At 33.3% G+C, this 14,530-nt stretch overlaps 1 protein-coding gene across 3 annotated transcripts in view; it reads right to left on the bottom strand.

Annotated features, from left to right (window-relative positions):
- LOC115891805 (transferrin-like) overlaps nt 1-14,530 on the bottom strand; it is a 39,640-nt gene that overhangs the window by 5,892 nt on the left and 19,218 nt on the right. For all 3 annotated transcript variants that reach the window (XM_030912367.1, XM_030912368.1, XM_030912366.1), the window contains exons 4-10: nt 13,650-13,916; nt 11,892-12,156; nt 9,022-9,194; nt 7,669-7,918; nt 5,210-5,361; nt 3,729-3,917; nt 339-446 (exon numbers count right to left, since the gene is read on the bottom strand). In XM_030912367.1, the coding sequence (XP_030768227.1) occupies nt 339-446; nt 3,729-3,917; nt 5,210-5,361; nt 7,669-7,918; nt 9,022-9,194; nt 11,892-12,156; nt 13,650-13,916 (1,404 nt within the window). The remainder of the gene's footprint in view (nt 1-338; nt 447-3,728; nt 3,918-5,209; nt 5,362-7,668; nt 7,919-9,021; nt 9,195-11,891; nt 12,157-13,649; nt 13,917-14,530) is intronic.

Genomic DNA, 14,530 nt, shown 5'->3' with positions numbered 1-14,530 from the left:
AAAAATAAAGAAGTTGTCTAAAAATGTGCTACAATACGGATATAGTATAATCCTTTATCTTTAATTTCCTTCTTCATTTGTGTAAAAATACCTAGCCAGTTTTGCATAAAACGTTAAATGCCCAACGCTTATTTTGCTACTTTTTCGGACTAGTGAAATGGACTCTTAAAAGATTTTTCGTTTAAAGGCCTACCTAAACTGTGTATGTTAGGACGTATTTTTGAAAAATATATTTACTTTTATAGTGTGTCTCAAAAACTGTATGTGGACGAGAGTGATTATAAAATTAAGGTTTTGGAAAATAAATTTTCGAGCACTTTACTGCACTCTGTACTTACCATTAAGTGAAATGACAGCATAATCTCCATTGAGATCAGCCAAGCATCGAAGAGCACCTTCACTTCCGTAATATTTGTTTCCAGTGTCAGCATTACAGTATTTGGCAGCTAGAAAACATAATAGTTATTTATAGTACAAGTGTGTTTATGAACATGATTACAACAACGAGTGTGAACGATTAGAATCGTTCACAACTTCTAAGCACACGAGTGTTGTAATCATGTTTAAACGCACGTGTCATGTACAGGGTGGGTCAAATTCGACGCTTTTAAATGTTACCATTTCGGAGTTACAGGGTGTTTTTCAAAAATGTGCATTTTTAACAAATCACTGTAACTTTTTTGCCATGGAAAATTTTGTATTTTTATGAAAACATTTCCAAAGCACCTTTTTACGTAGAATTTAATGGTTTAAGTGTAATTTTTTTTAAAATTAATAATTTAAGAATTATCAACAGAAAATTTGATTCTTTATATGGGACACCCTGTATATTTTTAATTTATTGAAAATAATTTAAAATTACCTTTCCAAAAATATAAAACACTTGATATTTTGCTCGATTCCTCTTCGAGATATATATAAAAATTCGCCCGCTTTAAATAAGTAGGCTTTGAACGGCACCGGCTGTAATGCAAAAAAAATCTAGCTGTGAGCATCAATTAAAACGAAAATAATATTTGCTATGAGAGATGCAGAATTTCATAACAATTTAAAATATATTTAACCAATATCAACACGTTTAAACTATATCTAATAACAATAAAAATAAATAGCAAACTAAGACATGAGATTTTGCTACAAGTGTTCGACATATCGACCGTCTTCTGTTATGGACAAACGGGGCAGTTTTTGAACATTTCTCGCGGAATTCATTAACTCAGAGGGAGTAAAAGATACCCTCTCATAACTGCTAAGTATTTCTAATCCTTGTGTAGATTATACGGAAGAATAAGGAACCTTTATTCTTCCGCAAATATATCAATAGGATTAGATTCATGGGCACTAAGTCAGGCGGCCTCGACGGCCAACGGCTGGGATCTTGGTTAGCTATTCAAATATTCTTGAAATTGGCTGCAAACATTTGCTGATAACTTCAGCGTTCTGAGGCGGTGCGTTGTCTTGCTGGAAAAATATGTTTTCGAGTTCCATTAAGGGAATATCATCAATAAGGGGTCCAAAGCCTACTAGTTAAAAGTGGCGAACTTTTAAAAATTCTGTATTTCGAAGGGGATTATAACAAAATATCAAGTGTGCTATATTTTTGGAAAGGTAATTTTAAATTCTTTTCAGTTAATTAAAAATATAGAGGGCGCCCCAAATAAAAAATCAATTTTTCTGTTGATAACTCTTAAATTATTAATTTTAAAAAGATTATACTTAAACCATTAAATTCTACGTAAAAAGGTGCTTTGGAAATGTTTTCATGGAAATACAAAATTTTCCTTAGCAAAAAAGTTACAGCGATTTGTTAAAAATGCACATTTTTGAAAAACACTCCGTAACTCCGAAACGGTAACAGATATTGATGTGCGGTTTTCACCATCATGTTTTTGATAAAAATTGAGCTCCAGACACCGATATTAGTTTTTGCCTATCTCCTATAGAAAAGGGTGTTTCCATTTAAAAGCGTCGAATTTGACCCACCCTGTACAACGTTTTATCTACAACCGAAAAATAAGAAAATGCTGTTTTAATTTTCGTTTATTAGTCGCCCACCTTTAACACATTTAACTATGACATTTGTCACATTTTTTTCTGAAAAGTCAGTTTGCCCTGTTGTAACAGATTATTTCCTTTATATTATTATTTATATTATTAACAGATTATTTCCTATGTCCTTTACGTTCAAGTCGATGTTAATGGAAGAGAGGGGTGCGGGGAAGGGGGTTGTTTAGTTAATTTAAAATAAATTTAGACATACATGTAAGAACACTTTGTGCTTTTAATTAGGTCGAACATATTATAAACGATAAGCAGGAAGTAATAAAACAAACATCTTTCAAACGTGACTATTTTTAAATTCCCAAACTTATAGAAAAATAAAGTAAATAAACTGTAGAACTTAGAAGTAAACAGAAAATTGTAAAAGATAGACCGTAGATAAAAACGCTGGGACATTTAAAATAATAACCCTCCCTTTGATAACATGTAACTATCGCCGGATGTTTGTAAAGGATCTGGGAACTTTAGAAAGCACGTATCTGGGACATAAACGATAATTAACAACGTAAATGGTCATAGTATGCCATCTAACAACGGAGGTCGAACCAATTTGGTTTGAAGGGCGGTGTCAAGCTGACCAATCAAACAAAGAACAGTACCTTTAGGGGATGATCCTATTGGCGAAGTACCGAATGCACCACCCTTCAACCCTGTAATGTTGGAACCTCTGGGCTGTTTTTAGGCAGAAAAGTTAGTTCGGTTTAAGTTTTTAAAAGACACGGTTCTCCTCGGGTTCGCGAACTCGGTAAGGTTCACGATGTGACCCCCTGTAGTTTTTAAGTCTAGTGTCTGTAAGTAGATATGTTTAATTGTATTTTTCCATCTCTTTTCCATTTTTAGTAATAACAAGTAATTTCAATCATATATATATATTTTTATTTGTTCTTTATTTTCTTTTTAATATTAAATTAAAAAATGTTTTCTAAAAACTCGGCCGTTTTATTTCTATAGTAAAAATCTGAAACCAAGAGTGTTTACAATAGTATACAAATAAGAAACGAAATGAACGGGCAGAATATCTCCAGAGCAGTCTCTGAAAAGTCTCGAGAAATGAGCTACATATTTACAGACAGAGGTCGGGCCGTAATTAAGGTAAGTTATAATAGATTTGAGAGACTAACAGGCACTAAGACAAAAGCATTAAACATACGCTCCAAAGAGTCGGTCATTTTTATCCAAGTTTGCCTTCCGTTCAACTTAATTTTTTTTCATAATTATAAAATAGTCACGCTACCCATAGACAAGTGATTAATCCGAAAAGATTTGTCACACTGTCAAGTAAACGCGAGCACTTTTTGCCCAGAAAAATCATTTTAAAAATTACGATGAGCGATTCCGAAAGTCTCCTTCAGATGTAGAAGTCGCCGCAGTACGTGCCACGGAATCATTATTGCCGGAAAAGTTAATATATTTAGATGTTCGTAGTTGTTTTTCATTATTATAGAAACTATAATAGTTGTGTTATAGATTCATAACACCACTAATTGTGTTATGAATCTCATAACGTAACTGAAATACTAAAAAATAGTGATGTAAAAACGTTATAACTACACGGTTGTAGATAAATAAATTAAATACGTGTTTAACTTTAATTATTATAATATTATTTTATGTTAACCTTAAATTATTATACTCTATACTTTATATTGAAAACAATGATGACTCACTTCCTGTGGCACTGACTGGGACACAAGTGGCACAAAATTTGTCGCTGTTTGTGTAAGAAATATCCAGGTCCTTGGCATTTGCTCCTGGGGCGCAAGAATCGCCAACAAAGTCGCTGAGTGCGGCGCCGTAATCGCAAGTGCGCTGAATGGCATTGCGTTGAATCAGAGTGTCGATAAGAACCAACCATTCTGAAATCAAAATAAAATTCTTCTACCCTCAGATGAAAAAAAAAACGCAACGGAGAAATTTTTGATCAAATTTCAAGTATTATATTTTTGCTAATTTTAGCCCTATTTTCATGAATTTTTTAGTAAACTGTATACAGGGTGGTCCGAACTGTATTCCGGAAACTCCGGGAGCGTATTCTGCAGATAAAAGAGAGTTTCGGAGATACAGGGTGTAGAAGTTTCATTTTTATTCCGATTTTTTCCAAATAATTTCTGAAATAACGTCAATATTTAGATGAAAATTGGTATCTGATAGTTTTTTGACATGAGGAATTTGATTTTGATGTCATTATAACTCCTATTTGTAGAAGGCGCCACCTACATGTGTTTTAACTGTTTTGAAGAGTAATAACTTTTTGTCCGTACCTGTATAGAACTGCCGAGTAAAAAAATATACATTTTCGTATTTTTTTACGTCAAAAATGTCTCTTGGTAGAAATCGTTACGCGCAACCCTTCTTGAGATATTTACAATGGGAATAGTCAATACATGTCATTATTGTCAAAAAATAAACATAAGTTGAGTAGATAGTTATGACTAAAATGATAAATTTGGGAAATTTTTATTTTTTTAAATTAATCATAAAGTTTTCTTCGAAAAAATGATGATTGATGATGATTTGGCACAAAAACATTTAAAATTTATGATTTCCGTCTATTAACTATTTAGTCAACATGTTTAATTTATGTCAATGATGACAGGTATTGACAACTTCGATTTCAAATATCTCGAGAACTATTACTCGTAGCGATTTTTATTAAGAGATCTTTTTTACGTTAAAAACGTCGTAAATGTCTATTTTTTTACTTAGTAGTTTTATACAGGTACGGACGAAAAGTTATTACTCTTCAAACCAGTTAAAAATATGTAGGTGGCGCCCTCTACAAGTAGGAGTAACATTGACATCAAAATCGAATTAAAAAATTACACCAAAAAGTATTGATAATTGAAAAAATTGCATATTGATCGTTTTGTCAGTTCATTTCGCTCTTCAAAATTAAACAAAGCACGTACTGACATGAATCAAAAAATAAAATGCTCAGAAGTCATGGTTCTGACCGTAAAATTATATTATAGGAAAATTTACACACGAAATTATTGCACAGGGTGTTTTAAAGTTAAGGTTGCGACGTTACGTAAAAATGCATTTTTTAAATTTTTAATATAAATAAACCCTTAAAAAAAGGGTATTAAAAGGGTATTATTATTTTGTTTAATTTAATTTAAAGTAAGGTATTTATTACTGAACTTACCTTTTCCACCATATTCAGGTAGACAAACCGGCCTATTTCTCAAGTTGGCAAAATTTTCCTGGAACCATGTGGTGTCATTGCGAACAACTAGAACAATTCTGGACAACTGACTACGGTCAGTTTCTAGATAAGCGACATTTGTTAGGCCTTTCCTGAAAATAAAACATTAAGAATTAAACCGCTGTTTATTTGTTCTTCTCCTCTAGAATTTATTGTAGTTATTTCTCTTCTATAGAATTCACCGAAATCTGCCGCACGCTACACAACCAACCTTTTTACAGTCTTTTTCGATAAATCGCAATAGTGTCATTGTTAATTTAAGTTCTGCTACAATTTCCTTCTAGATTTACTATATCTAAACAACTATCAGTAGTAGAATAAATAATAAATAACATAAAATAAGCTCAGTAAAGACTGACAAATCCACTAAATTTCAAATCAAATTCAAATGTGCCAAATGAATCGTCAAACAGAACTGTCAAGGATCCCAACCTAGACTCCTCTTTCCGTCACCATGCATGAATACATGAAGCATTATACTCCTTCCTTAGTATTTTTATTCAAAGGTATTATCACAGATTATACAGATTATAATCTTTCTTTTTTCTTTATTGTTTTTCGTGGTTCCAATTTTCCTTTGAATAAGAAGACTAAGGAAGGAGCATAATGCTATCCATGTATTCATGCATGGTGGGCGGAAAAGCCATAAAACCACCATAAAAGCTCTCTAGGGTGGGGATCCTTGACAGTTCTGTTTAACGATTCATTTGACACATTTGAATTTGATTTGAAATTTTGTGGATTTGTCAGTCTTTACGGAGCTTATTTTATGTTATTTATTATTTATTCTACTACTGATAGTTGTATAAAATGGTAGTAAATCTAGATGGAAATTGTGGCAGAACTTAAATTAACAGTGACACTATCGGGATTTATCGAAAAAGACTCTAAAATAGTTGGTTGTGTAGCGTGCGGTAGATCTCGGCAAAAATTGAGTGAAATAATGGAACAACTTTTCGCTAGTAAGTGACTATAGGTATAATATACATACGTGTAGTAAACCGATCATTTATGAAATTCACTTAAATTAACTAAATTATATATTTTTCTTGCATTTTAGCTTTTATTTATTACTTGTCAAAGATTTAATGTCAAAGAATTTAGATATGTTAATTTGACTTACCTGCTTCAGTAGCGTATCGGATGTTTGTGTTAATAAATACTTATTATAACTTATCTATTTTTATTACAATTATATATTTTTATAACAATTTTAATAACTACCAACATTTATTCACAACGTAAAATAAAACAACAAATTATTGAGTCTACCCCACGTCTACCCTACATCATAGTTTTACATTTTTTAAATAAAATTAGAACGACACTGATAAACCGGAATTTAAGTCGGCCATATTTGAGGCCCATCGAGGTGTACCTAAGATTTTTGATATGCTCCTTCCTTAGTCTTCTTATTCAAAGCAATTTTCGGAATCGGGCACTAGTTAGGTGACTAGTTTGCGCGCATAGCACGCCCACTTATGGCCTCTAAAATTATGCACAGCGCCTGACCGGCACAGTTATTAGAGAGATATCGGAAAACCGAATAGCGTCATCCAGTATTTACGCGTACCTTATCATGGTTACGATATGCACGAGTCAATTTTTAACGCAACACCCGCTAATAACGTTACCGCCTGACGTAATTTGCGGATCAATTACACCAAGCGCTCTTTCTAAATAACCTCTGATAACGTTTAAAAATTGCTTAAATGGGCATGTGCGGGTATTTGACAACCGGAGCCGGCCGGCGAGATCTTTTATTTTAGGTTATGTTTGAATTGTTTTGAATTATTACTTTAGTTTTATTAAGTAATTTGATATTTAAGTAGCTGGGATTAGTTTTAATTAAATAAATTTGGCCCAAAATATGGATTCCACCTCTTCCAATACTAAAGAACCTATAAAGAGTCTTAGGTTTACAGCAGATGACGACTTAGCCCTTCTAAGAGAATTTGTTGCTTGTTGTCCTAAACCCACTGGCAGACGTTGAACAATAAAGCACTGGAAATAAGCACTTTAGCCCTTTAGTTTTAAAATACGTAGTAAACAAAACAATTTCAAAGTTTTAAATTCAGTTAGGTTAAGTTTAAATAGCGCTACGCTACGCGATCAGAATTCTTTCCGATCCGATAACTATAAATGAAGAGAGCAAGGGATGAGAGTTATACCACCTCACGTAAAGGAAATAACACCTGGCATTATTAACGTCCATGCACGCTATTCGGTTTAGCGATATCTCTCTATTACGCTGTTTATTGTTATTTTACTCGAGTTTATTTTTGCGCACAGGAAATTTGACTCGTTTGCACATCGTCATAAAAAACAATTTTCTTACCACGAATTAGAAAGAATATTTTTATCTGTATACTTATAGGACACCTAATCTGTGGTATTACCTTCTAGCAATGTAGCCATAAGCAGCATCGACGAAAGCAATGTCGCCAACACCGCTTCTGATATTGTCCATGTTCGATACAGTGTCGCTGTCAGAACTTTGTGCGCAATCGATGACAGGTTGTAGACCGGTGTTGACAGATGCCTGTTGCAACCACCAACATTTGTTCAGTTCGGCTTCGTTCGTTACAGACCAGTTTACTGTCAAACCACATTGAATCGATCCGTTTACTGACGGTATCTCCCTTCGACCTACAAAAATATAGAATTAAAATTACTAGGCTAGAATTAATACTAATCTATACTAATATATAAAATCCTTAAGTGACTAACATACTGATTAATCACGATCCTGCTCAAACCACTCAACGTAAGAGGCTCAATTTTGGCATACAGGTTGATTCTAGTGTGTAGAGGTTCGATAAGAAGGGATTTTTCGAAATTCCAGTTCCAAGGTGGCGAAACCACCCCTCAAATATTACAATATTTTTTATTTAAAAAACGGTCAAGTTTCCGAAAAAAAAAAACGCTTAAACACGTATATTTTAATTTTTTACATATCTTCAGATTTTTTGAAAATGTATACAGGGTGTTTCGAAAAATCTGGTCAATGATTAATCACGATCCTGCTTAAAGCGCTTGATGAAAAAAGATTATTTTTGGAAAACGGATTGACTTTAGGGTGTAGAGGTTCGATAAGATGGGATTCTTCGAAACTTGAATTCTAAGGGGGTGAAACCACCCCTCAAATATTAGAATATTTTTTATGGGGTGTAGAGGTTCGATAAGGAGGGGTTTCTCGAATCTCAAATTCCAAGAGGGTGAAAACGCTCCTCAAATATTACAATATTTGTTATTTAAAAAAACGGCTAGTCTTTCGGGAAAACGCTTGAACATGGATAATTTATTTTGTTTTTTACATATTTTGAAATTTTTTAAAAAATCATACAGGGTGTTCCAAAAAGTTGGGTAACTGATTAACCACGAATCTGCTTAAACTGCTTGACGTAAAAAGCTTATTTTTGCCAAACGGATTTTTCGAAAGTCAAATTGCAACGAGATGAAACTACCTCTAAAATAATTCTAATTACCAAGTTATATAATAATTTTGCCATATTGTTTTTTCTCATGCTGACATAAATGTAAGAAAATTTTATCCAGTTTGTATGTTAATGGAAATTCTTGCTTTGCTTTATCATCACCATTACAAATGATTAATTCGACGCGAACGAAGTCGCGGGTACATGCTAGTAGTTTATACAAAATTTAGGACAACTGAGAAATCATCCTGTTTCAATATAGTCATTTATTTTTAAGTAAGACTATGTCTTTTTTGTATCTATATCTCTACTTACTTGAAACATATTGTGTCAAACTGGTAGGCGTGAAAAGATTTATTCTGTTCTCAGGTCCTAATCCCAACACGCGAGCCAAGCTTTGTTGGAGAGTAGTATCCGCGTCAACGCTTGACCCCACATATAGAGGAAGTGAGTTGCTAACATACTCGCTCAATGCAGAGGCACTCGATCTGAAAGTTGGAAAATAGTACTATTATATGAAAGCGGAGAGGTGCCTCTGAAGTTTCGCAACGCGAATATAGTGAACATATTTGAGAACAAAGGAAGTGCATCAGACTGAGGAAACTACCGGGGAATTTCACTACTGGCTATCGGAGAAAAAGTTCTTGCAAAAAAAAATATGTCAAACCGCCTGCACCCACATATAGAAACTTAACTAGAATAACCTAACAAAAGCCTTCGACTCTGTAAAGAGAGATTTGGGCAATTATGAAAAAATTCGGAGTACACAACAAATTTCTTACAGTGTGTACAAGATTCGATAACAACAAGTTAGGCGAGTCACATCATGGATCACCGAGCGATCCATTCTTAACAAATACAGGAGTTAGGCGGGGATGTGTCTTAGCGCATCTCTTATTGAACATATTCATGGCAGCGCTCTCCATTATAGTGGAGAGCAAACTGCAGGAAAGAGGAATGGGTATTAGATACAGATACGACGGCGGTCTGTTCAACATAAAAAGAATCAGAGCAATTGAAATTTTGGAATATGTAGATTTCGGAAAGAACCAATATCGATTCTGAAATTCACCACGGGATTAGCAGCGCCTCAAGAGCATTCTGGAAATTAAAAGACAAGGTTTTCTGCAATCATGACTTGAACACAAAAACGAAACTTGCAGTGTACCAAGCAGTAATAATACCCACAATGTTATATGGAAGCGAAACCTGGGTGCTGTACCGCCCATACATAAACGCATTAAACAAGTTGCAACAGAGACATCTTAGAGAACTCTTAAGAATCCATGTCTCAAACGTATCCGTCCTTGAAAAAGCTGGCTGCGAGAGCGTTAAAGTCAATCATTACTAAATCTCGCCTACGATGGGCTGGTCACGTATGCAGAATGCAAGAAAACGACCTACCAAAATCTCTTCTTTACGGTGAGCTTGTGGACTATAGTCTATAAAATGAATAACTTTGAACTTTGACCGTTATTTTTTACCAACATGGCATATATAAAACCCCTCTGTCAAAAAAGTTACTGATATTCTTTAAACTGAGTGCCTGAACGAATCAGATAGGTAACTCTTTTTACTTTCGTGAAATAAAAAAGGAAAATAATAAAACAAGTGACAGTTCTTCCTCTCCTTGCAAAAATCAACACGAAATGTCAAAATTGACAAAAGTAAAATGTCATCAGCTTTTGACATTTCTAAATATTAGATCAATGCCATCTCTAATAGAACAGCCACGGAGCGAGATTTATGACGTCACGCTAGTTAGATACTACGGATTAATAAATATGTTGTAGAATACATGGAAAACATAATTATTCCTCGTATTTTTGGTTTGTATTTTAAAAATGATATAGTTTAAATGAAATATACATAATATACAGTTAATAAATACAATGTAATATATACCTATTTATAGTAATAAATACTTTGGCAAATAAACTATGAACCATACAAATGCAGCAAATGTTTTACAATATACAAATAATGAATAGGTGGTACATAAGATAATGGGTAAAATGTAAAATATATTTTAAATTTTGGGGTTTGAAAATCGATCTAATTTAACAAAAAAACATTCAATATCTACTAATAGTGATGTATTATTATTTGCAATCACAAAATTTATTTATATATTATAATGTTTACTGCAATTAATAAACTAATATAAACTTGTCAAAAGATGACCACATATTTTTTTAAATTATTATTCTTAATACAAAAACTATCTACATTGACTATGGAGTACGATTTCAGCCATATTGTAAAACATTTGTTGCATTTGTATGGTTTATAGTTTATCTGCCAAAGTATTTATTACTATAAATAGGTATATATATTGTATTTATTAACTGTATATTATGTATATTTCATGTAAACTATATCATTTTTAAAATACAACCCAAAAATACGAGGAATAATTATGTTTTCCATGTATTCTACAACATATTTATTAATTCGTAGTATCTAACTAGCGTGACGTCATAAATCTCGCTCTGAGGTTGTTCTATTAGAGACGGCATTGTGTCAGCATGGCCGCAAGTTGCTAACCTAATAAAATTAACACTAGAAAAGCCCGCGGGAACTGTCAAATTCAAAGTTATTCGTTTTACAGACTATATAAGAGGAAACAGGGTGGACAACTCAAAAGGTACAAGGATATTTTCAAAAAAAAAATAAAGGGGATAAGCATGCAGAATCAGTAGGAGGAAGAAGCGCACAATAGAACGCAATGCAGAAGAATAAAACTGTAAACTCAGTTAAAACCAAAAAGTAAAGAGACAACAAAGCAATGAGATTTTTAAATGTCCGGAGTGCGTTAGGCAAATAACATCACGTATCGGGCTTATTAAAAGCTCATTAAAGGAAAAACCTTGCGCAACCATCTTCTGATGCTTGTCAAATACTCGTCAGCCATTTCTCGCTGACGATTATTTGACACAGATTGCGAAAACTACCGGGGAATTTCACTACTGGCTATCGAAGGGAAAGTTCTTGCAAAAATTATGCCCAACCGCCTGCACCCACATATAGAAAAAATCCTGTATCAAATACTCAGTCAAGAGTCGTTTGTCGTAGTTGTTAGTAGTAGTAGCCATTTGTCGAAATCTTCTTCGACTCGCTGGACCAACTTTACATACAGGTAAAGCTATAAAAACGTCTTAAAAATATTATATATCTATACATACTCTGAACTGATGAGTACTCTTTGGGTCTGATTGGTCCAAACACATTGGGTATCAGTGAGTGTACCATCGGGACACCAATACTGGAAGTTCTGGGTATTGTTGGTATCAGTGAAAAACTGATTTGCGTATGTGGCGGTTGTTAATGCTACATCGCCACCGTTCACCAAGCAGGTCAACGAATCATTGAACGGTGTAAAATACACTGTACGGTCTAAGTTACAATCTCCGTTTGGACACAGTTCACACAAAGATGAGTATCTGTTTTCTAAAAAAAATAATTAAGATATAAAATACAATTCTTACTAATTTTTGGCACACCATACATAGTCCTTAGAATATACAGGGTCTACCAAAAACATCGCAACAAATGAAAATATTTTTATTATTCAGTTTCTCGTCGAGAAACCAGATGAATTATGTCAAATCCCAAGTTATATAAAAAAAAAATTAAAATGTATTCCGTTGCTTACGGTTGCTTGGTTATGGTTTTATGTTCCGTTTCTATCGGTTTCCTGCTTTGAATAAGAAGACTAAGGAAGAAGCATAATTCTATCCATGTATTCATGCATGGTGGGCGGAAAAAGCACTCTAGGGTGGGGATCCTTGACAGTACTGTTTGAAGATTCATTTGACACATTTGAATTTGATTTGAAATTTTGTGGATTTGTCAGTCTCTACGGAGCTTATTTTATGTTATTTATTATTTATTCTACTACTGATAGTTGTATAAAGGTAGTAAATCTAGATGGAAATTGTGGCAGAACTTAAATTAACAGTGACACTATCGCGATTTATCGAAAAAGACTCCAAAATAGTTGGTTGTGTAGCGTGCGGTAGATCTCGGCAAATATTGAGTGAAATAATGGAACAACTTTTCGCTAGTAAGTGACTATATAATATACATACGTGTAGTAAACCGATCATTTATGAAATTCACTTAAATTAACTAAATTATATATTTTTCTTGCATTTTAGCTTTTATTTATTACTTGTCAAAGATTAGATGTCAAAGAATTTAGATATGTTAATTTGACTTACCTGCTTCAGTAGCGTATCGGATGTTTGTGTTAATAAATACTTATTATAACTTATCTATTTCTTACACTGATAAACCGGAATTTAAGTCGGCCATATTTGAGGCCCATCGCGGTGTACCTAAGATTTTTGTTATGCTCCTTCCTTAGTCTTCTTATTCAAAGGTAGTAGTATTATCACCGTCACTATACTGTCAAAGTCACTAATTAAACTTCTACGTCCAGGTATCTGAGGTGGTAGGTATTCTGAACCAGATTCAATTACGAACGGCTCAGATTTGCTGCTCAACGAACCATCACAAGCACTCATTTTAATGTTAAATAATAATAATAATAATTAACAAAATTATCTAAATCTGATGATTTTGGCTGTAGTATAATGAGCCCAAAGTTTTTGATTTTTTTGAAAATTAGATTAGAGCTCTCTAACGAGTTTAACAGTTTATTAATAAAGTACTTTTCAATATTAAACTCCAGTGAAAAGAAGAAGCAAACGTAAAAGCAGAGAATAGGTACATTAAAAATGCATAAAAGATAAATTTTATAATAGAGGTATTGAAATTTAGAAAACGTCAACATTTGACGTTTCCAGTATTTTACCAAACCGTTCCGTATCAAACCGATGTTTTTCAGGAACCGCTCTTTACCGTAGTTTACCGGTCTGGTTCGCCTGGTTTTGCAACGGAATACAGATATGTGAAAAAAAATTAGGAAATATTCTTACTAAGTTCAGTGTCGAAATTCTTGTCCTCGGTCCATGTTCCTGGTCTACATGATGACCCATATTGGTTGGCGAGTGCTTGAAATTTTTGTTCTAATAAAGTAGTTCCGTTGGTACAATTGTAAGATATGGATTTTCTTTCCAATTCTTCCAAAACGTACTTTGAAACTTGTTCGTTATGGTCGTATCCAGGGTGGCAGTATTTCAAACCACCCGTTACGAAGGATCCAGTGAGTCCTCGTCTCAATAACACGACTGTTTCGTAGGTTGCTAAAAAATACAAAAATAATCAATTGAGACCTTAATATTAATATTAAGACATCACGTTTTTCTATTTTCCATAAGAATACCATAGAAAAATTTTGTTCTGCACCTTATAAATTTTATTGCTAGCCTGTCGTGTGTCATCCTTTTTACTATTTTTGTAGAGAATTGAACGTTCTACAAAAAAGGTCTCTTATGATTTTTCGAAAAACCTAATAGTTTAAGAGTTATTTGAGGCCAAAGTTCAATTCATCGCAAATTTTAAGGTTTTTGATGCATTACAGCAAATCTGATGGTTTTATTGGAACAAATCATCCCAAAAAATTCATGTTTATCTTAAATTTAGTTTCTTAGACAATAATTCTTAATAATTTTCGGTAATCGTCCAAAGAAAAACCGAATAGTTTGAAGATTTCTTATAATTTTTTCTATGAAAACAAAAAATCACGTTAAATAGTTTTTCTGTTCATCCAATAGTCTGTAATTGTTTTAAAAGTTATTGTAACTAATTTGAATTCTCAAAATTATAGGTGAGAAGTTATTTTATTATTAACTAGCGTGTACCAGCGACTTCGTTCGCGTCGAATTAATCATTTGTAATGGTGATGATAAAGCAAAGC

Source organism: Sitophilus oryzae, unplaced genomic scaffold (assembly GCF_002938485.1).
Source record: "Sitophilus oryzae breed Bouriz unplaced genomic scaffold, Soryzae_2.0 scaffold_119_pilon_pilon, whole genome shotgun sequence".
Lineage (NCBI taxonomy): Eukaryota > Metazoa > Arthropoda > Insecta > Coleoptera > Curculionidae > Sitophilus > Sitophilus oryzae.
Note: the sequence above shows the minus strand (reverse complement) of the source record. Positions and strands in the feature narration are given on the sequence as shown.